Source organism: Magallana gigas, chromosome 5, assembly GCF_963853765.1.
Source record: "Magallana gigas chromosome 5, xbMagGiga1.1, whole genome shotgun sequence".
NCBI classification, from domain to species: Eukaryota; Metazoa; Mollusca; class Bivalvia; order Ostreida; family Ostreidae; genus Magallana; species Magallana gigas.
This window is the reverse complement of record NC_088857.1, coordinates 20,332,322-20,357,669: the sequence shown is the minus strand read 5'-3', so window position 1 is coordinate 20,357,669 and position 25,348 is coordinate 20,332,322. Positions and strand designations below refer to the sequence as shown.

The 25,348-nt window shown below is 34.3% G+C and overlaps 2 protein-coding genes across 6 annotated transcripts; one reads left to right on the top strand and one right to left on the bottom strand.

Annotated features, from left to right (window-relative positions):
* Positions 1-555: 555 nt before the first annotated feature.
* LOC105339975 (uncharacterized) lies at positions 556-7,302 on the top strand. 4 transcript variants are annotated; one of them, XM_034475837.2, is made up of 11 exons: positions 557-694; positions 1,137-1,445; positions 1,899-1,972; positions 2,265-2,511; positions 2,984-3,092; positions 3,293-3,347; positions 3,618-3,801; positions 4,135-4,265; positions 5,527-5,650; positions 6,134-6,732; positions 6,951-7,299. In XM_034475837.2, the coding sequence occupies exons 2-11, from the start codon at positions 1,148-1,150 to the stop codon at positions 6,954-6,956; spliced, it is 1,827 nt and encodes a 608-aa protein (XP_034331728.2). In that variant the 5' UTR covers positions 557-694; positions 1,137-1,147; the 3' UTR covers positions 6,957-7,299. The 4 variants fall into 4 exon arrangements, with proteins under 4 accessions (XP_034331723.2, XP_065940059.1, XP_034331728.2 ...); XM_034475832.2 differs by having other exon boundaries at positions 556-694; positions 1,917-1,972; positions 6,134-7,302; XM_066083987.1 differs by having other exon boundaries at positions 556-694; positions 3,645-3,801; positions 6,134-7,302.
* A 1,574-nt stretch (positions 7,303-8,876) lies between these two features.
* LOC117690967 (arylsulfatase J) lies at positions 8,877-17,437 on the bottom strand. 2 transcript variants are annotated; one of them, XM_034475853.2, is made up of 9 exons: positions 17,292-17,437; positions 15,784-15,906; positions 14,926-15,085; positions 14,092-14,204; positions 13,882-13,998; positions 13,009-13,131; positions 12,544-12,676; positions 12,172-12,325; positions 8,877-11,868 (listed from the first exon to the last, which is right to left on the bottom strand). In XM_034475853.2, the coding sequence occupies exons 2-9, from the start codon at positions 15,901-15,903 to the stop codon at positions 11,172-11,174; spliced, it is 1,617 nt and encodes a 538-aa protein (XP_034331744.2). In that variant the 5' UTR covers positions 15,904-15,906; positions 17,292-17,437; the 3' UTR covers positions 8,877-11,171. The 2 variants fall into 2 exon arrangements, with proteins under 2 accessions (XP_034331744.2, XP_034331748.2); XM_034475857.2 differs by having other exon boundaries at positions 17,253-17,394.
* Between the last annotated feature and the right edge of the window lie 7,911 nt (positions 17,438-25,348).

Genomic DNA, 25,348 nt, shown 5'->3' with positions numbered 1-25,348 from the left:
GGGGGGGGGGGGTCATTAAAAAAAAATTAAGCTATTTTTCAAAACCTGTAATACACGCAAACACATGCAAAAGGGATACTGTTAGTTGCACTAAAAATTTTAAATTTCTAAATTGATAGCTGATTGCGAATAACCTATTTCAACATGCGTGAATCCAGATTTTTTTCTCCAAAGGGAAGGGGTTTAAGGGATAATTTTGTTTTTGGTCAATATAATTGGTGAATTTTAACAGTTTGAATTTTCCACATATATAATTTACATGTACATTAGAACGATTTTAACAAAAGCTTGGACTTTGAGTTGTCAAACGGAAATGCGACGTTGGTCTGCATGTCTATTTCATTGCAGGCCTCTCAGCCATGGTTCTTTGAAATCAACAATTAATGAAATCAGCATCATTTTTAACTTGTTTTGACGCAAGAAATAGACAGCTACGTCCTACTGAAAGTCCAAGGTTTTGGTTTTGTTGAAGTAGTTCTATATATATGTGACGAAGCATGACCATGATTTTGAACATTTTCGCGGGATTTTACTTTCACCGAATTACAACCAATCGTCTTCAACATTACATCTTCTCAACCAATGATCATTACATTCGGCAAGGAGTCAAAGGTCATTCACAATCCACTTCCTGCAGACGAGATTGAAACAAACATGGGATAATTGTATGCCGTGTAATGTATAAATTAACAAGGTAAGTAGCAAAGCTGTTTGTATGTTTAATTTTATGAAAACAACTGAATTGGATTTGTTCACTTCAGTAAGATGAATAAGTAGCCAAAAAGAATGTTCTTTTTTTATAGAACCTTCTGTTACTCGCATGGCAAACGACCTTGTAAGGTGCTGGTCGATTTCCTCCTCATTATCTGCAATAGATAGGATTAGAACTAATGAACAATTTTATCACTGGTTGTATTATTGTCTTCATTACGCCTTTCCAAAAATGTTACCGAGCATGTCAAGCATCTGTAGAGAACCCCATTGGCCCAGGCATCGTTAATGTACAACGATTCTGTGCGACTATAGTACAATATAGACTATAGGCCTATATTATAGTTCGATTTTTATTTATAAGGGGGCTTATTCTTAATGTTTTAAATGGAATTAATAGTTAACGGGGATACTTTTTTATTTAGTTGTTGACAGTATGAGTTCCAATGACGATGATAGCCCTAGAAATGTCCCCACAGTATCCATTAACATTCATACCTCAACTACTTTTCACGGATTCAAAGAACTGAAGCAGAAAATAAATTGTCAAAATTCCACAGCATTCCATGATTACAAAGATGAAATACATGTTTTGAAAATTCACACCAAAAATGATAAGCGGAGAATCCATGTGTACCCCCCTCTTAATTCAAAGAAAAGGCACAAGAAAAGGAAAGACAAAAACAGGTTAAAACACCCTATTCCAACATCAATGATCAATTCAGATGAAGAAGGTGAGTTTAAATGATTTTATAACTTTTTTTAACATAAAATGTTTGAACATAAATCTTAATGTATATGCATAAGATTATTAAACTCACCTTAATATTATTAAAACAGTGTTTTGAGATAAATGCCTTTATGTTTTGGCTGGATTTGTATTCTAAATTTACCGGTATTCTCTTTTGAGAAGCGAACAGGCATAGCCTTCATCCATGCTATGCCTGTCCACTTTTCTAAAGAGAATATTCCAAATTATGTTCAAAGTAAGTATTGGATAGAAAAAAATTAAAAGCAAAAATATTCATGGATACATTGGTCTTTAAGTTGTTTGTCGCGCTATATAGTCGCAAAGTCAGTACTGCATTTACTTTGGTTGAAAAAAATATTTACCTACTTTCCTCCCTGTTTTGGGGTCTTTTTTGTCCTCCAAGTTTACTCTTAATGTTAACACAACTTAATTTTAGATGAATCCGATTTTGAAGAAAGAAGTAAAAGTATTCAAGAAAAGGTTTCCAAAGGGATATACTCATTTACAAAGGTATGGTGTCATCTTCTCTAGCCAAGTTAGGTTTCTGATATGCATTGCCCCACTTGTTGCATCAACAGACCACTGTCAATTAATTAACAAATTTATGCATTATATATGAGAGTATATTTAGTGTATCAATTTTCTAAAGACATATAATGAAACTTTACATAAAGTGATGTTGTAGGTATTGAATTTTCACATTCAAGTGATAATTGATATTTAAATTTTTTTTAAAATATTTGAAAAAGATAAAAAAAATGTTAATCTGAGATTAAAAGATGTGCATTGTGCAATTTTGCAGTATGAAGAAAGAGATATTCATGAAAGGGCAGAAGAATACTGCAGAACTATTTCTGCAGACAAATATCATTATGTAAAGCCAGGAGACATTGGTTATGATATTCAGGAATCATCTAATTTGAATGGATTTCATCTGAATTGCCCGCTGCCAAAGAAGAAGAAAAGACGGAATTACCTGACCGACAGCTGTTACGTTACTGCCTGCGATTTTCACGATCCGTATGATAACACCAAAATGTTACCCACTGGTAATTCTTAATTATTTCAGAATCATAAAAGTAGTTCTGCAAGGGAGAGAGGCCAAAAATGATTTAGAAGGATCAAAGTTCATTAAGAGTTCACTACTAAGAGGTGGGGTGGCAATTAATCAAAGTTTACCTATAGCCAGAGAAATTGCTTGCCTTAACACCCTCCCTATATACTTACCTTAAAAACCTTGAGGACAAGTGACTTATTACTATTTATTATGTAATGATTACACAAACTATGTCAGCATTTTCTTTCTTACAAAATCAATGTCAAAGAAAAATAAGTTAGTATTTTCACTGAATGAAAGTGAAATTTCGCATGCATGTATTAAAAATCTATAGTGGTCCTGAGCAAACACATAAGTTTAGTTAACACAGAACCAAAAAAAATGATACGTATATGAGGTTTTTAATTCTTTTGCCTATCAGAAATGTTACAGACATTCTACATATATTTCTTCTTTTGATAAAGGTACTAGATTGCTGCGACCATCAGGAAAGCTAGTACAACTTGTAGCCAAAGTACTGCAAGAGAGTCCAGATGGCCTTTTGCAGGTGCCTCAAATATATGCTGCCCTACAGTGAGTTGATCTGATGAAAATTAAATTTTAAATCTTAATCCAGCACAATATTTTAGATGGAGGGGGGAGGGCAGACCTTTCTGACCCTCCCCCTCTAAATTTGTTCATGCTTAAGGTATATGCTTTTGGATAAGACTAAATAGAGCCAATGTGTTGCAACTTCTTCTTATAACCATGCAGTTCATTTTCTTTTCAAACAGGAACATGTATCCCTACTTCAAATACATGGACCCATCTGCCATCAACAGCTGGAGGGTATGGATTATAAATGATATTTGATTCATGCAGGGTTTATTTCAAGAATCAAAGCAATTTTTTTTTTCAATTTTCCATAAAGTTACTTAAAATAACTATAGCAAAGATACAAAATTAAGGTTTAAATTTCAAATATATTTAATTTAAGTTGCAAATTTTGACTAAATTTAGATAAAAGAAAGATAAGAAACAGTTAAATATATCTTTTTTGGAATAAAAATGCTTTGTAAACAAGGTTTATTTAGAATTGCTTTGTGATTATTTGTTTAGTCCTCTGTTCGTCATGCTCTGTACCAGAAGTGGTTTAAGAAGATCAAGTTTACGGTGCCACAGATCTGTTGTAAAGGTTCCTATTGGGCCCTCAACAAAGACTTTGGACTGCCAACAACAATGACAGTGCCAGACAACAATGTCAGCGATTCTATTGGAGGGTCTAACATTTCCTATCCAAAAAGTATGTTTACACTCTATTTAGGGAAAAGCCATAAGCTTAATTTTTATTGATTATATAAAAATAATTAAATATGTACATCATACACATAGCAAACTGTCAAGAATAAACAATTTTGTTTCTCTCTGAATTGTTATACTTGTAGGAATGTTGCTTTGCTTTATTGGTATAATTCTATATTATTGATACATAACAAGAGCATTCCTTGTTATGCAATGTTTCACTATTGTGCTTGTCAGGGGAGCAACTAAAAAATTTGTAGTACTGTAGACAACCAGGTTTTGTAGTACTGTAGACAGTCAACCAGGTCCTTCTGATTTTCAACATAAATTGTAGAGAAAAGAAGATATCGAAAAAAGAAATACACAGGAACATGCAAGATGCAATTTAAAGCAAATGGAGAATTAGTTGAAGTCACCAGAAAACAGGATACAGATTGGAATCACAATGTTGGCAATAGTTTGCAGGTACATATTTTGTATATTTAGATAAGATAAATAGAGATTTGTTTTGCATCTAAGAATGTTCTTTTTAAAATGATTGAGCCACTCCAGAGAAATACACAATTTTTAATTGCACAGGTTAAGGGCTTGTTCAGACTATTTTGTTGTTAAAAGTTTTGAAAACCAATTATACTACATTTTCAACCTTTGCTGCAAAATTTTGACTGATTTTATAATAATATAACATTCATAAATCATTTATGAAGAAGTATCAAAATTATTTGACTGTTTTTATTATAGTAGTTGGGGCTAAATGGACTGTAGATATCGGCCTGAATAGCTCAGTGGTAGACCTCCTGACTCGAGTTGCAGGGGTCCCAGGTTCGATTCCTGGTCCAGCTATATGTTTTCATTATTCCTCCTTTCCTATTACATTTGGTGCCGTAACCAGGATTACTACAAATAAGGGGGAGGAATGTGACAGTCAGACCAGTTCAAATACTGGCGCCAGAGAGCTGAATTGGTGGAGCACCTGACTAGAGATTCAAGGCGCCCGGGTTTGAATCCTGGTCTGGTCCGTCATTTATAATTTCTCCCATCCTGTTACATTTGGTGCTGTGACCTGCCCCTGGAACTTACAGGTTAACTCTTGCCAGGGGAAGAACCTGGGGTGATCTTCGAGGGCGAAGAACATTTAAAGAGGGAGGAATGTAGTAGTTGGGGCTATATGGACCATGGATATTTGCCTGGGTAGCTCAATGGTAGTCTAGTAGAGCTCCTGACTAGATATGCAGGGGTCCTGGGTTTGATACCTGTTCCAGCGATATGTTTTCAATATTCCCCCTTTCCTATTACATTTGGTGCATTAAGGAGGGAGGAATGAAGTAGTTGGGGCTATACAGACCATGGATATTGGCCTGGGTAGCTCAGTGGTAGAGCTCCTGACTAGAGTTGCAGGGGTCCCGGGTTTGATTCCCAGTCCAGCCATATGTTTTCAATATTCCTCCATTCCTATTACATTATAATAAATATAACATTCATAAATCATTTATGTGGATATGAAGTATCAAAATTGATTTTTGCTTGCACATTTTTGGGGAGGAATGATTTAATTATGTTTGTGTTGAAATAATGTATGCGGTACTTTTAAATGTTTTGATATTGTATACTGTATTTAACAAAGTAAAGTTATTTAGCAACTTACATGTAATTGATTCACAGTTGGAGATTACTTGTCAGGAGAATGATGCTGACCATGTGCGTTTTGGTTGGTTTTATATTATAGGAGCTCCTAAAAATTGCCAAACAATATGGTCTAAAGATATCTTTGACGACCACTCCTATACAAGAGATGACTGAGAATAACCCTATTTGTAAAGGGGATCCAGTGCTTTTCAGCTTACCATCAGGTATAATGCATGAAAATTCATTCATGATAATTGAATACTGTGGTTTCATCAATATTTGTTGAATACCAAATTTTCGGAATTTCTTTGTTGAGTTGATCCATGAAATTAAATGTTTATTGAAGTGCAATTTCTAATAAAGAATTGTATTGATAGGGTCATTGTCCACAAATTTACATTAATCCTTGAAACGGTAATATTCATTTAGATCTAATTCACAAAATTGATGCCAACAAAAATTGATCATACCACAGTAGTAAGGGTTCACCCGGGATTAAACACCCAAAAGCAAATTCATGTTCTGACTTTCAATGCTACAAGTTACTGGTAGTACAATCCAAACTAAATGATCATATCAAAGTTGATTACTTATGGTATATACTAGCTATGGGTCCAAGTGTACCGTAATAAGTGAGAAAGATCTATAGTTATGATATTGTATAACAAAATAAGAGTAAAGGGCATCCTGTATATTATATCTTTCAGCATCTATTGAACAAGCACCAACTTGCATTTATGGATGTGACAGAGAAGAGAAGCAGGGAGATGGAGAATTAGTGACCAATTTGTTACAACCCCAAAACAGTGATTCATTTGTTGTTCTGTCTTCCAGCAAACCATGTGTACCGGTACTCCCAAGACAAAGCAGTACTTACACTGCCTGCCAAGAAACGCTTGGCAATGTGCAAACCATTGTAGCAAATTCAGAAACTCTGTATGTGAATGAACACACAGATTCATTCCCTGATGAAGATGATTTCTCAGTTGGTGGATGGAATGAAGAAACCGATGAATCCAACGACTCCGAAGAGTTGCTCTCAGCATTGTACCCAACCTGTGGTGTATCAGATGAATGCACACACCAAACCAGTGAAATTGGAGAAGAAGGAGCAAACATAAGAGATGATTTCTTGCCAGAATTGGACATGTTTTCATGTGCTTCAGATACAGCTAATTTTGATTGTTTTTCTCTGCCTTGTATTGTTGATAATGACTTTCAAAGCGATACACTGGATCAATTGCTCAGTGTACTGCAGCCTTGTGATGACCAGGCAGAAGAAGTTATTCTGGAGAATAGAGATCAGGTAGATGGTGATTCTCTCTTTGATATCTCTTTGATAAATGATGATTCCTTCTTCCAGCAATGCAAGTTTTTTGATTAGCAAGATTTGGTATTAAGGGTAATGCAGAAACAAAGAATGCATTTTTTGACATATGCAGTATATGTAAAACTGGCATAACTTGCGCAGATAGTCTGTATGATTGATTATCACCATACATATATAATATACTATGTTTGCAGTTCTGACTTTCATGTGTGTGACTGGTAAGTCAAGCATGGGAAATATTATTTATTAAATGCATGTAGACAAAGTAGCATGAAACACAATCCTGCATGTCAATTTTTTTTAAAGTAAATAACCAGTAAACACTGAATTTTATTACACAGTTATGATTTTATTTTAGCATGACAAAATGTAATTTCACAGCTAATGTTTTGCTATTGATGCTTCAATTAATATGGCTTTTTAACTGTACACAACACATATACACTAACCTGAATCAGGTTTTATTTTTCATGTGTATGTAAAAAAATTTCATTAAAACTCTTTAATTGAAATACTCTTGCATTTTTTATGTATAATTTACCAGGTTAATTGATGATGGATATTAGCTATATATATGTATTAATTACCATAATTATTGACAGCATTCATGAATGAAGGTGTACAAGTTGTAATTTGTTATACACGTTTCGGTTTTTCAGGTTATAAAACATTTGTATGAAGAAAAAACTTCATGCATGTGTAAAATTTTCACAAAATGAATTCTTTCTTAGTTTCAAAAGTTTGAACCCTATAACAACAGCTTTCAGTTTACGTTCATGGTTATGTTGGTTATGTCAATCTAAATACTTTAAAAATCATAATGTTTTATGAATTCTCTGTGGAATTTCCTTAATGATTTGTCTATAAATGTAAACTTTTATCAAAGAGGAGGTCTTGTGATACTGACAGTATCTACCGGTACTCTATGGACTAACCATCTTTGAAAGAAAACTTTATCTTTTATGACAAGGGTGATTTTAACCATGGCCTATGCACTTTTCTTACTGTACAAAGATGCTGGCCCTATGTACTAAGAAAAATTATTAGGGTCCGTCATTCTGGCTATCTTTCTGTCCGAGATCGCTTGTCCGGAGCATATCTTCTCTCCCCTTCGCCGAATCTGGCTCATACTTCACCCACAGAGTGCCTATGGGTAAAGGGTGTGCAGTGACATTGAACCATGTTTCTAGTTTAAGGTTAAGGTCATAGCAGAATTAAATATAAAATTCTTGTCCGGGGCATATCTTCTCTCCCCTTGGTCCAATCTGGCTCATACTTCACTTTACAGAGTGTCTATGGTCAAAGGGTGTGCAGTGACCTTGAATGAAATTTGAGTGTCAAGGTCATATCGGACCACTAAAAATTCCCTTTTTGAGGGGATATATATTTTCCACTTAGCCCTATTTGGCTAAAACTTCTCATGAACAGCTTTTGAGTAAAGGATGTGTTGTGACATTGAACCAATTTTCAAGGCCAATTGTAAAGGTCAAAGCAGAAAAATCCTTGTGCGGAGCACATCTTCTCTCCCTTTGCTCCAATCTGGCTCATACATCACCAACATTGTGCCTTTGATCAAAGCATATGCATTGACCTTGAATGATGCTTGTAGGTCAAGTGTCAAGGTCATATTGGATCACACAAAAATCCCTTTTTAACATCATATCTCTCCACTTGGCACTATTTGGCTAATACTTCAACAGAGCTTTTTGGTTAATGGTGTGCAGTGACATTGAATCAAGTCAATGTAAAGGTAGTAGTTGATCTCTTTATAATCAGTTTAAGACCATAGATTATTTACCATTTGATTAATCTTGCTCAGATTGAACAAAAGTACCTGAATGTAAGGGGTAATGATCGATCGAGATTGAATTAGAAGTTCTTTGCCAAGTGGAAAATTGCTAAGTTATAGGTCAAGGTCAAAGCAAAATTCTCTGAATTTCTTTTCATCCTATTTTCAATTATTTCAGTGGGGCCCTTTGAGATGGTCACCATCTCTATGTTGTCTAGTTTAGATTAATTATTAATTTTTTGGATAACAAAATTCAGTATGCATGTATCAGTAAGTACATGCCGAAGGACCAACAGTTTTTATTCAAATGAAAAATAATAAAGAATTTGAACACCAATCTATAATTTAATAATTTGAGCAAAATTCCCAACCAACACTTTAGTAATTAACACAAACAATTTTTTCTGTTGAAATAACCAAAAATATGAATTAAAGTACACTGTATAATGAATACAATCTAACTAGTTGTTTACAAGATGTATAATTAAAAAAAAAATATATTGCACTAATAACAAACATAAAATGTACTATGCATTTTATATCCTTGTAAATTGGTTGTCATAATTTTATGTTTCAAATATGTCTGTAATGAAAGGCACAGTCGACTAAATGTAGTAAATATCATCAACCACAAATAAAATCTGAGTATTCATAGACTTATCAGGGTTTTTTCTGACTTAAAATCTGTAAGGGTCTTCATTCCATTAAAGTATAGAAAAAAAGTAAGCAGTAAATATTATAAGTTCAAATGTAATTTTTTCATTCTACAGTACTTAATAATATGTGAATTTCATATATATACATTTTTTTTTATATTAGAACTTGATTGTAAAAATAAAAGCAAATATGGGGAAGCATTGTATTGTGAATTGGTGTCCAGACCAAAATATGTCAGAAACCCAAGATTTAGTACATGTATTCACAACATGTATTGAACATATCATAGGCAGTTTTTCAGATCAAATTGATAAATGTATAAATTATTCTTGACCAAAAAATTGTCCAAAGAAAGCAAGCAATACAACTACATGTAAGTATAACCCAAACCCTATCAACAAGCAAGCTAACAGTATAGGAATCATATACAGTATATATACGTATATAACAAAAATAAAACAACAGATACAAAAACAAAACTTTAAGTAAAATGCCAGTAGAACAAATAAAGTTTGCAAGATACCAACAAAGAATGGTATAAAGCCATTGCATTATACATTTAACCAGGAAATGCCTGATCTAAGTACATGTAATAGCAGCACACACAAGATGAAAACTGAAAAAGACAATAGAATGTAAAAAAAAATTATACATTGATATTGGTTGATTGTTGGTGTAAATTGAAATGCATAGTCACACTAAATTATATATTAATTTTAAATCATACTGTAAAGACAAAATAAGTAATGTCAAGGCCTCACAGAAAAGGTTAAGGCCAGAAAATTATGATGCAGTTGAACTGATCTTACCATTATGTATTTTTGTTTGAAAATTGAATTAAAAATCTTGAACTTTAAGTTACAAACTAGGCTAAACATGAAAAAAAAATAAAAAAGGAAAATAGAATCAAGGTCTTAGAGAAGGTTCAGAATATTGTTATACAATCATAGACAAATTGCACTATTCAAATTTGAACTTTGATAATGTAAAAATCTTAAGTTGAATGTCTTTGATGAAAATAAGCTACCAGTGGTTGCAAAAGCAAGGTGAACCATCTTGAATATATTTATTTGAAACTGAGCTAAACATTTCATTATGAAATTCAAAGTGTAAAGGACAGAAGAAAGACAAACAATATATTATATGCACCAGCCTGATATTTGGTACCAGCAGAATAAATCCATCCCTGTATTGTAAACAATCCAAATATGAACTTGATATTTCATGCATATACAGTCAAACTTGTATTAAGCATATATATAAACTGATATGCTACCTAACATCATTTTGGTTTGTGATGATATTTGAACACCTGTAAACCTGCTGATTTTTATTCTGAAAATCAGAAACAATTAGGAAATTGTGACTGGTATGTGACATAAGGCTTTTGAGGTATTGGTCTGATAATATCTGATAAGGTTAACGGTAGATTCCTTAGTGCTAGAAAATGAAATCGCAATCGCCAAACTTGCAAGATTTTTTAAAAATGTGAGAAATACTTCTCAAGATTTTAGGTGGATACATTAAATAATTGTTTAATTATGAGTTTACAGTAACAATGTAACTACTGATCTCTGACTCTCTGTAATAAAAATTCAATAAATAAAGATCATCAGCTTGACAAGGCTAACCTGTGAATGACATTTGATGAAAGTCATGGAACGAAAATTTCAGTCAAACACTTTTGATTTTTGAATTTAAGTTCATATGGCTACCAAAAATTGGTCAGTCATTCTATTACCTATTTTAAGAACTGATAGATTCCAAACAATTGAATTAGCCAGACCTTTGATCAAAATTTGTTTCTGAATCTGCATTCTACAGTTTCAGAATCTACTGTGAAATTACTATTGCTTAAAGCTGCATTGAAATAGTTGATCTAGGAATGTATATGTTTTAAAAAAAAAAAGCATACAAAAATATATCTTCTATGCTAAAAAAACCCCTCTTAAGTGGGCATGCCTGTCAGTTAGTCCAGCCATGGCCTCCATATGCCTCCATTGACTCGTGGATTTCCAGCTGGGTCAAATGGTTTATTTCCAGGGGGTACCATCATTGTGCTCTTGTACTCCACAATTTTAGCCAACAGTTTTGTTACAATATCCATATGGCTGCTTGCTATGTTATTGTACTCACAAGGATCCGATGGAATATGGTACAAACATGGCACTTTATTGGCTTGACAATTTGTGCTGGCATTGGCAGGCTTAGGACCGCATTGTATTGTCACTGGTTTGCCAGTTTCCTGTAAAATACCTAGTTCACTCCTGTTGGTGTGTTTATATACACTCATCTGCATTTTGTCATAACTCAATTTTTCAGACAATTGATATGGGGGATACCAGCCATCCCAATATCCAGTAATAGGTCCGTGTAATAGTTTGTAATCTCCAACTCTGATAGCTTCAGTTTTGTCCATTGGGTCAATGTTGTGGAGAATTTCAGTCCTGACCGGCTTGCCATTGGTCTGCAGCACCCCCCACTGATCAATGCCATACAGATTGTGAAGATCTGATGCCTTACCACCAGCAGCTGTGTAGAGGGTAGGTAGCCAGTCGGTGACGTGGATCATCTGATTGGATACGTAGCCTTTGGTCTGGAGTAAAGGACTGGAAAGGAAGCCAACTCCTCTAACTCCCCCTTCCCACAGTGTGGCTTTAACTCCTCTACAGAGAAAATATTACGATTTTAAATACAAATTATGGTAGAGAACAACACATATTCAAACTCAACACAGTAATTGTTTGTAGAATGAGTTTTTTTGAAATGCAAAGAACCAAGTTAAAAGAAATTAAAAGTCTTAACAAGGGTAGTTATTAGGCTGTAGTAAATCTTGTATCAATATTGAGAAAAATAGCAAAAGCATGTACATTTTATTTTCTCCTTTTCAAAAACTATGAATATTTTCACCAAATATCCTTTTCAAATATGCATGCATTTTTAGTTAAATTACAAAGTGCATGCTTTACCTCAGAGGAAAATTGCTGGCCGCATTGCCATCAAATCCATTAGCAGGTCCCCCATTGTCTGTTGTAAAGACAATTATAGAATTGCTATACATGTTTTTGTCTTTCAGTGTTTGCACAATTGATCCAACAGCATCATCTAAAGCAGACACCATTGCTGAAAGTATAAAGAAAAGTCTGTGAAGCATTATTTTCTTTGGTGCTATCTAAATATTACACATACACATGTATAGTCAACAAAAGAATTTGTTCTAGGCCTTTATACCTTCTAAGCTAAACACGTACTATATTGATTTGTCTCTTTATGTACTCCCCCTCTCCAATCCCCCTCAAAACAAAATCCCCCATCAACCTTTCATGATGAATGTTGTTTACCTGCATATGTCTTTCTCTCTGTATTTTTTATATGAGGGAATCTTTTGATGTATTTTGTTGGTGCTTGAAGACTCTTTCCACTAGGAAGGTTGCCACTGTGAACAGCTTGGAAAGGCAGGTACAGAAACAGGGGCTAAAAGTAGAACAAGTGCATAGACAACTTATAATAAATACTGTGGTTTCATCAATATTCGTTGAATACCAATTTTCGTGGATTTCTTTGTTATGTTGATCCACGAAATTAAATGTTCACTGAAGTTCAATTTCAACTAACATTTTGTATTGATAGGATCATTGGCCACGAAATTACGTATCCTTGAAACTGTGGTTTTCCGAAAATCCACGAAATTTGATACCCACGAAAATTAATGAAACCACAGTACTTAGAACACATTATAACAAAACAATAATCAATACTGCCAGGGTGTATACACAATCATTTCTTGCATGTAGGTCCATTCATACCTCTGATGTGTTATGTTTCTGTATGATAGTGTTTGCTTCTTGTCTAAACAGTTCTGTTGAGTACTGGCCAATTCCTGTAAAGTCCACGGTAGTGTTTCTCATAAAGTCAAACCCAAAATATTCCTATAAAATACAAGATACAATACTTGATTTATATAAGTATTCTTGAACAGGCATTCAGAAGACAGCTGATGTATTTTCCTTCCAATGTACTTTTTTTATGTACATGCATGAAGATAGCAACCTTGTATGATGTATTAAGACATACTCCAAACATTGCATATACATTTACCTTCATCTGTGATATAACAATTAACTGCTTCTTTGACTTTAATAGAGTCTTAACTCTTCTTCTGAATTTTATCATTCATTTTTTTCTAAAAGACTTTTTCTTTTTAAAGCATAACAATTACTCATCTTTAAAATGAATATAAAAATTACTTTATTTTTAAAATACCAGTATCGAGGTAATACACATTGACAGACTGACAATATATAAATAGTGCCTGTTTGGGAGGGTAATAGTTGAAATTGACACCCCGAGAAAACCATTGTCAACCGACGCGAAGTGGAGGTTGACAATGGTATTCTAGGGGTGTCAATTTTAACTCTTACCCTCCCAAACGGGCACTTTTTATTTTATTATACCGAATGTCTTTTTTTAAAAGAAAACTTCACTGGTTTTATATAGGAATGAGGTGAATTCTATGGGGAACTGTACACGCATGATTTACGCGCATGTAACAATTCGATGTGTTACCCGTTGCCAAGTTTGTTGCTAACGCTTAGGGTAATAGAACGAATTATCAACTGCGTCTTTACCAATCAGAATTCAGTATTTAACATGAAAGTATAATAATATATTATGTTTACCTCATTGGCTTCTGAGGTGTGATCATAGTAATCTCCACAGCCCAGATAATATCCATAGTGAGTCTCAAAGCCTCTGTACATTGGGGTAAACTCCTTCTTGTGGAATCCAAGGTGCCACTGAAGAAAGGAAAGTTTAAGAACTGCTTTAAAAAACCAGCACCCTTAATGCTGATTATTGCATCATTTGAATTCCTTTGTTAGCAGGCCTACCTTGCCCACCATATGTCTCCTGTAGCCCAGTTTCTGGAAGAACTGAGGCATGATGGTCTCATTCAGTGGCAGTCCATAGGGCTGAGAAGCCACTATCACTCCAGACTGGAGACCTGAATGAAAAAAAAAATATTGGTACAATGCAACTGCATATACAAGTGCATTTGAAAGGAAGATTTAAAGTCAATTTAGAGAATTACAGTACTACAGAAAAATCCAGATATTTAAACAATAAAATGCTCTCTTTGGTGATTTATGTGGGATATGAAGGTGGCGACATTGTAGTAAAAAGACATAACCCGCAAAGTGGGTCATATGTAAGTTTTTTCTGCAATGATTGCTACCTTCAAAACCCACAAGAATCATCAAAGAAAGCATTTTATAGCTTATATTTACAAAGAAAATGTTTTACATCTTTCTTTAACAAATTAATTAAAATAAGTTAAATTAACTTAAATACAGTTAATGTACATCAGTACGTTAGCTAACTGAAACAGTCAAATTGTCTCCTATGAGAATTTGAATCTGACATCAACATAATTATTTTATGCAATCCATGATATTTCTAAGGTCGCTATAAGTTTCGACCAATTGATAAACAGGGTGTGTATATTTAAGTCTTGTCAGTTTCAGTTGCTGTATAGGTTTCGAGGGAATCATACTCGGTAGATGTAAATACAAATTAATTGTTTAAAGTAGCAAAAATGGTTATATTCTGCAACTTATTTAAAATAAATTCCTGTTCAGTTCACTGCATGACTGGATATTTGAAAATTAATACTTATAATAAAAACATAATTATTCAAATTTTGATTTTGAAATGGACACACTTACCTGTCTGTATAGGATGTCTGCCTGTCATGAGGGCCCCACGAGTTGGGGTACAAATAGGGGACACATAGTAGTTGTTGAGAATAATCCCTCCATAGGCTAGACTGTCTATGTTGGGGGTTGGGATTTGGGCGGATCCATGAAAGCTCACATCATTGTAACCCTAATCAGAACAACATACGGTACCTACTACTATGATATTTAGTGGTACTTGTGCATTTCCTAATCAGGATTTAAGATATAAACTACTTCTTAGAAACTTGTAGTACATGTATTTCTACATACTATTAATGCATATCATGTTTTGAATGTATTTCATTAAGGCTACTACTGAATAGAATATCAAACAATGAAACAGAATACATGACAATATTACTGTTTTGACAACTTAAAATAGTTATTATCAATCGCAACTTCTCGGCCCTTTCCGACAGGCTTGGAAAAACACCTCGAATGTATTACCTAGGCGTCCATGACAACCCCCCTTTTTAAAAAACCTGATATATTAAATACAACACATTTTACGATCTGTTGAGATGTAAGCTAGACTTCATTAAAGTAAATGATATTTCCTAAAATATAACACAGAAGCGACTTATAAGGCTGTCTAGCTGATACTTATTTTGATAGGAAGCGACTCCATTTTGTATAAAATTCTAACATCCAGTAATGTTAATACATTTGAGGTGTTTTTCCGAGCCTGCCAGAAAAGCCTGACAAGTTGCGATAGTAGTAATTATATGACACAAAAAATTTAAAATCATTCCATCACAATGACTATTCTGAAAACTCAATATTGAATACATATCTACTACATGACCATGTGTTTATCAACAAAATGCATAAAAATAATCCTCTTACCAAATCATCAGCAACAATGAGAATAATATTTGGTCTGGTTGTTGCAACGAAAACCCTGCACAGGATAGCAACATCCAACAACAGTAAAGCAAAGGGTCTGTGCATATTTTTCACAACCATGTTCTACAAAAATAAAAACAGCTTATCAGTATATAAAACATTTTGCTGCATTAATAAAAAGCATCTGATTTTTACTTTTTTCCCCTGAACAAAAGCATTTCTATGGGTCATTTCAATGCATTGTCCTCAGATAAACCTTTTGAAGCAACAGCTTGGGCTTAATAAGTTGGAAATCCTCCCAGTTTTTAACAAATCCATGAACTTCACTAAAAAAGCTTGAAATCTGGCAAGTGTTGCACACTAGGATCATGACAGAAATCAAAGATTTATCTTTCTATATAGTAATGGGGAAAGGTTATGAATGATTAAAACATTCAGAAAGGGATCTAAATACCCTGATTGAAAATTAAAATGTTTTTCCTTGAAATTAAAATTTCTTCAGGATATGTGGGTAATGACCAATGTAGAAAAAGTTTCTATAACCCTAAAAATAGTAACTTGATAACTAACAATCCACATTTGGTTGATTAAAACCTTTAGTTTATTGAGAATTCTAAACAATACAAATAAAAGAAAAGTATCTGAAAATTTCAGTGAAAATCATTGCTATATAAACTGTTTTCTTATGAATCCATGTTTTAATGACCATTAAAGATAACACGTATATTTTGGGCACAATATCAATTAATGCACATGAAACTCAACATAGATACACTAGGGCTACTTCACATATAATTGGTTTTCGGCTACATATCAATCTAACTAAAATTTATTTCGTAAAATTGCTCATCTATGATATATATATGCTATATATAAGATGTACAGATGTTTTTCACCTGAAGAAACTTACAAGAGCGGATACATTATTTCTTAGAAACTTGTAATTGGAAATCATCCATGGTACTTTCAGGTCGTTTGCAATCCAAGGCCTCCATAGACTTTATTTTTAGCTGTGTATTGAAACCTGACAAGGGGGCATTTCAAAAGAGGAGTGTTGAGATTTTTTTGTACTATTGAATGAACATTGTCCAAAACTAGCATAAACAAGTTTTTGTGTGTAAATTGCAACTTTTTCACACATAAGGAACTGTAGCTATAAGGTCATCCATTCGAATTTTTTCATACACAGAGCTACAGACTAGACAGACCTGCAGCAAAAATATCTTGGGATAGTGTATAGACTGTTAAATACTTTCAGTACTTTGATTTTAGAAAATGTAAAAGTAACAGGACATCTTGGGGAATTAAAATTTAGATACGTTGTCGTTGATTTTAAACATGGCGAATTATTGCGCCAAATGACACAATGCAAACTGCATATATTAACAAAATGTCACATGCTATGTGGACTACATACAGCAGTTCGGTCAAGAATAAATAAGTTAATATATTCAAAAAGGACAACTTACAAAAACACCACTGAAGTGTTCATTATAGCCATCTCGTACCTTCACACAGTAGCCAGATCAAAATGGATTCCGATAGTTCTTTCCACATCAAAACACACTGCTACAAGTTCATAGCATCGTTAGACAGTCCCGCTAACTGCTGTCAGATGACTAGACAAACTCCGACCCCGATCTAAATAGCAATATCAAATTATCGAGAAAAATATTACAGTATAGGTAGGAAAAACCTGCTTTTAGAAAAAGAATTCCCTAATATAAAAATAATTATTACGTGCTAAAAAATCAAAATTTAAGATGAGTCGTAACTCAGAAATCTAACTATAATAGTAACTGTAGACTCGACGTCTTTAACTCGCAAAGAGAGATAATTCCCGCTTGTGTATTGTACCGGCAAAATTTTTCTCAGGGTACCACACACGTGTACCTGCAGGCATGTTCACGAAAGTTTCCTAAGATATTACCTAAGTGTGTTCCTAAGATATGACTTATAAAAAAAAAAGTAAAAAAGTTAGGAACATTCTAAGATCAACTTAGGACACGTACATTTTGTAACTTAGGAACATATTAAGTTAGGATATCCTAACCTTCTACAACCATTCTTATTTTTCACATTTATTCATAATAATCGAATTTGAGAGACTTGTGCAGGGATAAATCATCAAACATGTTGCCACAGAAATTGTACGTGGCGGTAGTTATATGTATCACAATAGGCTAAAAACTAGTAATTTTAACGTATACATTTTTAAAAATTTACATTAACTTATATATCAGTGAACAATTACAACTTATCAATTGTTAAAAATACCCCCCCCCCCCCCAAAAAAAAAAATAAAAAACAAAAAAAACCACCACAAAAAACCCTACAAAAACAAACAAACAAACAAAAAGAAAATAAGATAAAAAAGTTTTAAAAAATTAAACAGCACACCCAGAAATCCCAATTACTGATTTTTTCGATTAAAATATGTATCAGGACAGAATTGGCTTACAAGCAAATAATTATTTAAATAACACGTTTCCATTCTTTAAGTGTAAATTAACATTTGATAATCTTGTCATTCAAGTATATGTTACACATGAACATGCGCTTTTCATAGAATATAACGTTACATGTAGAAACACAACCAATTTCCCTTTAATCTGTTATATAATAGAATACACGATGGTAAAGATGAAATAAGCTGTAATATATCTATAAAATTCATAGATACAGTTTATTCAAAGATTATTTTTTTTTTCAGAATGAAGTGAGAAAAATTCGAATGATCCCGCCTGTCTTATATAAACCGATGTTTTGCTTTTTAGCCAAGGAAATTTGAATAATCATATCCAGAAGTAATCAAAACAATGAATGTAACTTACTTAGTGTACATTGTATATATTAAAAACAAGTGAACAATTTCCATTTGTCAAACAGAGACAGTATTGGGGGGGGGGGGGGGGGGTGCTTAATTTGTTAGCTCCCAGGCAAGCATGTAGCAACGGGGAAGTTGGGGGGGGGGGGGGGTTCAGGGTCCCTCCAATTTATATTGACAAAATGAACGTACATGATAGAATAAATGACTATGCCGCCCCCCCCCCCCCCTCTCCAGGATTAGGAATTGGGTTTTTGTTGGAAATACTGGAACTGTAGAAAATATTAATATTGCTTTAATTATTATATCGGTCTTAGGAAAAAGCTTCACAACAGCCCCAATATCCCCAAAAACGTTATTACAAAGCCTAAGGATGGTCTTAGGAAAAGGTAAGTGATGTCCTTAAGTTAAGACAAAGTTATGACGTTTCCTAAATTAAGGATCCTCGAGCTTTGAGAAACAGACTTAAGATTAAGACGTATCCTAAGATGTATTTAGGACGCACCTTGGTCCTAAGATAGCTTCGTGAACATGCCTGCTGGTCAGCAAAGCAGAACTGGGAACAATTAAGAGTTTGCATTGGTACAGGTTTACATTGTTAATATTTTCACTTTATGACCTTTCAGAGAGCAGAATTGCGTATAAAAATACATGTAGGTTGCCTTATTAGAAACTGCCACAGACAGATTAGCTCATTATATTGCATCCATATCAGACGTTTTCAATTTCTCTATAAAAATGTCAAATAATTTCAACAATTGGCGATGCCTGCTAACCTCCTAGTGAATGACTTTCGGTAGCCTAAGGTAAATCATTTAGAAACCAAGTCTGGATATTATATAATACCATCGCGAGATATCCAAGGTTGGTCTTGTTTTTATCAAAAGTTCCCGCGACGATGTAAAAGAATTAAAGATGAATTGCATTCACAGAAGACCCTATAACTACAAAATACTTTTCATAACCAGTGAAAGAATAAGATGTTATCTGAAGTGATCAATAAATCTACTTTTTTCTACACAATGTAAGTCAGAAATCATTCTCTTTTGTATACACCTCATCCTGATACAATTTTAATAGTAAAATTTTAAAATATCTAGCACTTTCTACAGTACCCAAAAGATCGTTTACATCGATTTCTCTTATTAACCGAACTTCAAACTATGGTTTATGAAAGCGAAAGAATAGGAAAAAAATATGCGAATAATAAACAAAAATCCAGCAATCCAGGCGTTGAAAATCAATGTGCTATGAGTGCACTAATCGATGTGCCCTAGACTAGTGAGAAGTGTTCACATATCAAGCGTACCTTGTTACCCGAAGCCTTCCGAAGTGTTTGCACCATCGGAAGGCATCGGGAACCAGATAAGATTGGGTGCCTTAGCCTAGTGAGTAGTGTTCACCGACCAAGAGTACCCTTGTTCCCAAAGCATTCCGAAGAGCTTGCACATCCGGAAGGCCTCGGGAGTTATGCTATATGCAGGCGTATTTAGGCCAGTGAGTAGTGTTCACCGATCAGAATGTCCCCAGCCAAGTGAGTAGTGTTTACTGATCAGGTATACCATGGTTTCCGAAGCCTTCTGATGTGTTTGCACACTCGGAAGGCATCGGGAACCAGATAAGATTGGGTGCCTTAGCCTAGTGAGTAGTGTTCACCGACCAAGAGTACCCTTGTTCCCGAAGCATTCCGAAGAGCTTGCACATCCGGAAGGCCTCGGGAGTTATGCTATATGCAGGCGTATTTAGCCCAGTGAGTAGTGTTCACCGATCAGAATGTCCCCAGCCAAGTGAGTAGTGTTTACTGATCAAGTATACCCTGGTTTCCGAAGCCTTCCGATGTGTTTGCACACTCGGAAGGCATCGGGAACCAGATTAGATTGGGTGTTCCTAGCCTAGTGAGTAGTGTTCACCGACCAAGAGTACCCTTGTTCCCAAAGCATTCCGAAGTGCTTGCACATCCGGAAGGCCTCGATAGCTATTCTATGTTCAGGCGTTTTTAGCCCAGTGAGTAGTGTTTACCTATCAGAATGTCCCCAGCCAAGTGAGTAGTTTACTGATCAGGTATACCATGGTTTCCGAAGCCTTCCGATGTGTTTGCACACTCGGAAGGCATCGGGAACCAGATTAGATTGGGTGTTCCTAGCCTAGTGAGTAGTGTTCACCGACCAAGAGTACCCTTGTTCCCGAAGCCTTCCGAAGTGCTTGTACAATAGGAATGCCTCGGTAGCTATTCTATGTTCAGGCGTATTTAGCCCATTGAGTAGTGTTCACCTATCAGAATGTCTCCAGCCTAGTGAGTAGTGTTTACTGATCAAGTATACCCTGGTTTCCGAAGCCTTCCGATGTGTTTGCACTTTCGGAAGGCATCGGGAACCAGATTAGATTGGGTGTCCCTAGCCTAGTGAGTAATGTTCACCGACCAAAAGTACCCTTGTTCCCGAAGCCTTCCGAAGTGCTTGCACATCCGGAAGGTCTCGGGAGTTATGCTATATGCAGGCGTATTTAGGCCAGTGAGTAGTGTTTACCTATCAGAATGTCCTCAGCCTAGTGAGTAGTGTTTACTGATCAAGTATACCCTGGTTTCCGAAGCTTTCCGATGTGTTTGCACACTCGGAAGGCATCGGGAACCAGATTAGATTGGGAGTCCCTAGCTTAGTGAGTAGTGTTCACCGACCAAGAGTACCCTTGTTCCCGAAGCCTTCCGAAGTGCTTGTACAATCGGAAGGCATCGGGAGCTATTTTATATTCAAGCGTATTTAGCCCAGTGAGTAGTATTCACCGATCAGAATGTCCCCAGCCTAGTGAGTAGTGTTTACGGATCAAGTATACCCTGGTTTTCGAAGCCTTCCGATGTGTTTGCACACTCGGAAGGCATCGGAAACTACACTTTATTAGGCGTCCCTAGCCCAGTAAATACTGTTCACCGATTAAGGTTCCCTAGCCTAGTGAAAAGTGTTCACAGTATAAGCGTACCTTGATTACCGAAGCCTTGGAAACTAGTCTAGATCAGACCCAAGGTTCAAACTATCTTGAGTACAAGCTCACACCCAAAATTGTTATCGTACTCTAAATGCTCAGGGTTTAAAGGTTATAAACCTTTTTCATACTCATGCCCCGACTGAGTACAAAATGGCGATTTTTCAAGTAAGCTATGGAGCTAACTCAAAGTCGTTCTCAAAATATTTTATACATGTCGTAATAAATCTAAACAAATGCCGTGCAAACAAAATAGATTGTTACATCTTCTAAAACTGATGTGTTTTACGCTATAATTTCATTATCGTCACTTATATAAATTAATATGGAAACTTTTCACCATTTAAAAAAAATTTTTTTTTGGAGAACTGGGGTTAATTATAAAAATTGAAATGGGGTTACATATAACTATAACACTTTCTATAACTTATTTATCATATTTGATATTGACTTATGATACATTTTATAATTGTAAACCACAGGCCTTGAGTAGGGGGATTTTTTTTTAGAATTAGTGGGTAATTATTCCAAAGGGAATTTTAGAGGGTTGGAACCCTCCTTTCAGTGTAGCTTTTTCAGATTCATAAATACATTTGTATATACTTTAAATTTTTGTGAAACAGCCCCTGACTTTCCAATTAAATACAGGCTTTTATAAATCGTCTTTTCTCCACAGTATCAAAAATACGAATATCAAAATGTTATAAATTTAATTGTATAAAAAAGGAAATTATATTGCAGATTATCATTAGATAATGCATATGCAAGGACTGATATTTATACATGTACGATATGATATATTTGTTGATCTATAGTATAGTTAACAGTCCATCTAACTTGGCATCTCATATAAATTGTCATCACATTATCTTTTGGGTTTTTTTTTTTTGGGGGGGGGGTCCAATATCTTTTGATTACAAAATGTAGTTTTCCACTATTATATTTGCTGCTCAAAAGTTCAACGCCATAAATTAGGACATTTCCATACTTGCAGATATAAAAAAAATTTGTGTACAGACAACTAGCATTGGCAGGGGAGGGACCGGGTTGCATTTCTTAAAACCTTTCACATGTTATAAATAACACAATCAGGAACATTTTCTGCAAAATATAAGGGCTATTCAACTAATTGATGTGCACTAGTGGACTGTTGGCGGATCCAGAGGGGGGGGGGGGGGTTCCGGGGTCGGAACCCCCCTTTCTCTGGGACATATTAAATTTTTTGAAAACGTTTAATGCCTACTTAAAGGCAATTCTTCCCATTTATAATAGAAATACTGTTATTATCTCAAATAAATGCTTTTAAAATTGCTTATTTAAAGAGTTTCGTACTGCGTCCCATAATTTTGTTCTTACATGAAAAAAACTAATCGATTTTTTATCGAAATAAAGTACATTGTACTCCCCTTCAGCATCTGGTGTTTACTACACTGAGCAAACATGTGGAAAATTAAAGAAAAAAATACATAAAATTAAGCAGTATCGCTAAAAACACAGATTTATAATAACATCCTCAATGAATTTCTACTCTATTTCTTTTTTAAAAAATTGATTATAGTTCATATACAGTTTTGAACTGTCAAGCCATCGAGTAAAACGTTTTACATTAAAACCGATTTCAAATGTATTGTTTAGTTAATTAACTAAAGTAATTATAATAGATGAGTTTTACTTCGTTTCATACGAAAAATACAAAGAAAATTACATGACCCGCTTAAATACCGTGTAAATGAAAATGCCCAACTTTTCAAAACTTTTCTAAATATGATCGCATTTGTACTAGTGCCGGTGTAATGAAGAATAATGACCGGGGGTCATTTTTCTACGTAGAATAATGACCGGGGAGAATAATGACCCCCCGGTCATTATTCTACGTAGAAAAATGACCCCTTTGCCTGAAGAATTAGTGTCATTTCATAAAAATGAGCACACTCCACATGAAGAAAAGTGACCCCTGTAGAATAATGACCCCCTTGTAGATTAAAGTTTTTCAGTATATTTTTTTTATGATTTGTGAAATAGTCTTTACATTATTGTAATTTTTACTGCAGCAGTTTACAGAAAGTAACAGAAATTATAATTCATATTCAATTAAACTTAAAGTGAAAGAAGGGGTATATCTTAGAAAATGAAAATCCTTCCGTTTTAACAAGATATTGATTGTATTTCATCGGGGTATGGTTGTCATCTTAACAATTACATTTACATATATCAATGGTGTTCCGATAGGGCCACTTCGACCTAAGTTGCAAAAGCGATAGTGCGAAGGCGAAGGAGCAAAAGTACGAAGATGCGACGACGAAGCGCGAAGATGTGATGCCTAAAGTGCGAAGGTGCGAAGGCGAAGGAGCAACACGCCTTGCTCATGCATGGATCTAGAGGGGGGGGGGGGGGAGGGAAATTTAATATTAATAATTTTACGCAGTAAAACGGGAGAAGGAGTCCGGAGCCTATCCCCCTAGATAATTTTATTAATTTTATAAAAAAAATTTCCAAAATATGCCTCGGAACCCTTTAAACTATGGAGAGCTCCGCAATTATAAAACATAGGTAATCACAGACTACAACGCTCACCGAGACGAGGCATCACCTTTATGAGGCATCACCTTTATGAGACCACCTTTATCATATTATATGAAAACCATATGCATCCTTTATGATCTTGGATATTCATGGATTCTGTTTTGACACAATATCGTATAACATCTGTTAAACAATTTTATGATAATCATATGTTAATCAATACAATAATATATAATTAAAATTGCAACCTATCATAATTACAATATATATCATATACTACCATAAAATACCGTTAAAAGTTGTGAGATATGATATAATAGCGTATGATATGACATTGTATTGTGTAATACATTATAATTGTATTTGATCAAATAATAGAATATCATAAAACATAATACAATATAGTATTATATGAAACAATATCATATTGCAATAATACATCATAACATTGAAACATATGATATTATATTGTATAAATAAGCATTCAAACATTATTTTTTGAAAGATGTGGTCACATAATTGCAGCGGTGTGCATACGAATTGTATAACGCGCGCTAGCGCGTTATGAAAATTTGTTTTCACTCATCGTTGCAGTTAAAGACCTCATCTTTCAAAAAATAATAAATCAATGCTTATATTTACGTTTTTAAACATGTATTTCCTTCCCGCAAATACATGTGTATGATTTTTTTTTTTTAAAAAGCTCTGTCTTATTCAACGAGTAATGCGAAATGAACGGAATGGCCACTGGAACAGCCGAAATATGCTGACAAAAATAGTGCACAGCGTTTTAAATTCTAATAACACAATTTTATTTTCTTTCTGTAATTTAATGAATTTATTCTTGGTAAACTAAGAAATTAATCAATTGAATTCATTTAACTGTCAAAATATATTTACATCAATGAAATATTTATCAGCGTAAGTATAATATCAGGTCGTTATCCGGTTTGAAGTCGCGAGAAGAGTCAGTTCTTGTTCTTTGTGAAATACTGAAGGAATACTAAATGTATTAATACGCACCAGATTTGGTGATTCGGTCTTCTGTGTTGTGCGTAAATATCACTCAAATGAACCAATGTAATTTAATAGAAGGAAAGAAAGTTAATGTAAATATTATATTATGATATTATATTGAATGATACTGTATCATTTTTGATACATAAAATGATATTGTTTTATATAATACAATATAATTTGATACAACATTGTATCATATCAAATGAAACAATATCATGG

What these genes read in the sequence shown, in the direction of transcription:
- LOC105339975 (XM_020072098.3), top strand. Translation starts at nt 1,148, where the DNA reads ATGAGTTCCAATGACGATGATAGCCCTAGAAATGTCCCCACAGTATCC. An exon ending in TAACATTTCCTATCCAAAAA is followed by an intron (nt 3,802 to 4,134) that starts GTATGTTTACAC and finishes CATAAATTGTAG; the next exon opens with AGAAAAGAAGATATCGAAAA. An exon ending in ATGTTGGCAATAGTTTGCAG is followed by an intron (nt 4,266 to 5,526) that starts GTACATATTTTG and finishes TTTATATTATAG; the next exon opens with GAGCTCCTAAAAATTGCCAA.
- LOC117690967 (XM_034475853.2), bottom strand. Translation starts at nt 15,903, where the DNA reads ATGGTTGTGAAAAATATGCACAGACCCTTTGCTTTACTGTTGTTGGAT. An exon ending in ACACCTCAGAAGCCAATGAG is followed by an intron (nt 13,132 to 13,881) that starts GTAAACATAATA and finishes TGTATTTTATAG; the next exon opens with GAATATTTTGGGTTTGACTT. An exon ending in AGAAACATAACACATCAGAG is followed by an intron (nt 12,677 to 13,008) that starts GTATGAATGGAC and finishes TTCTACTTTTAG; the next exon opens with CCCCTGTTTCTGTACCTGCC.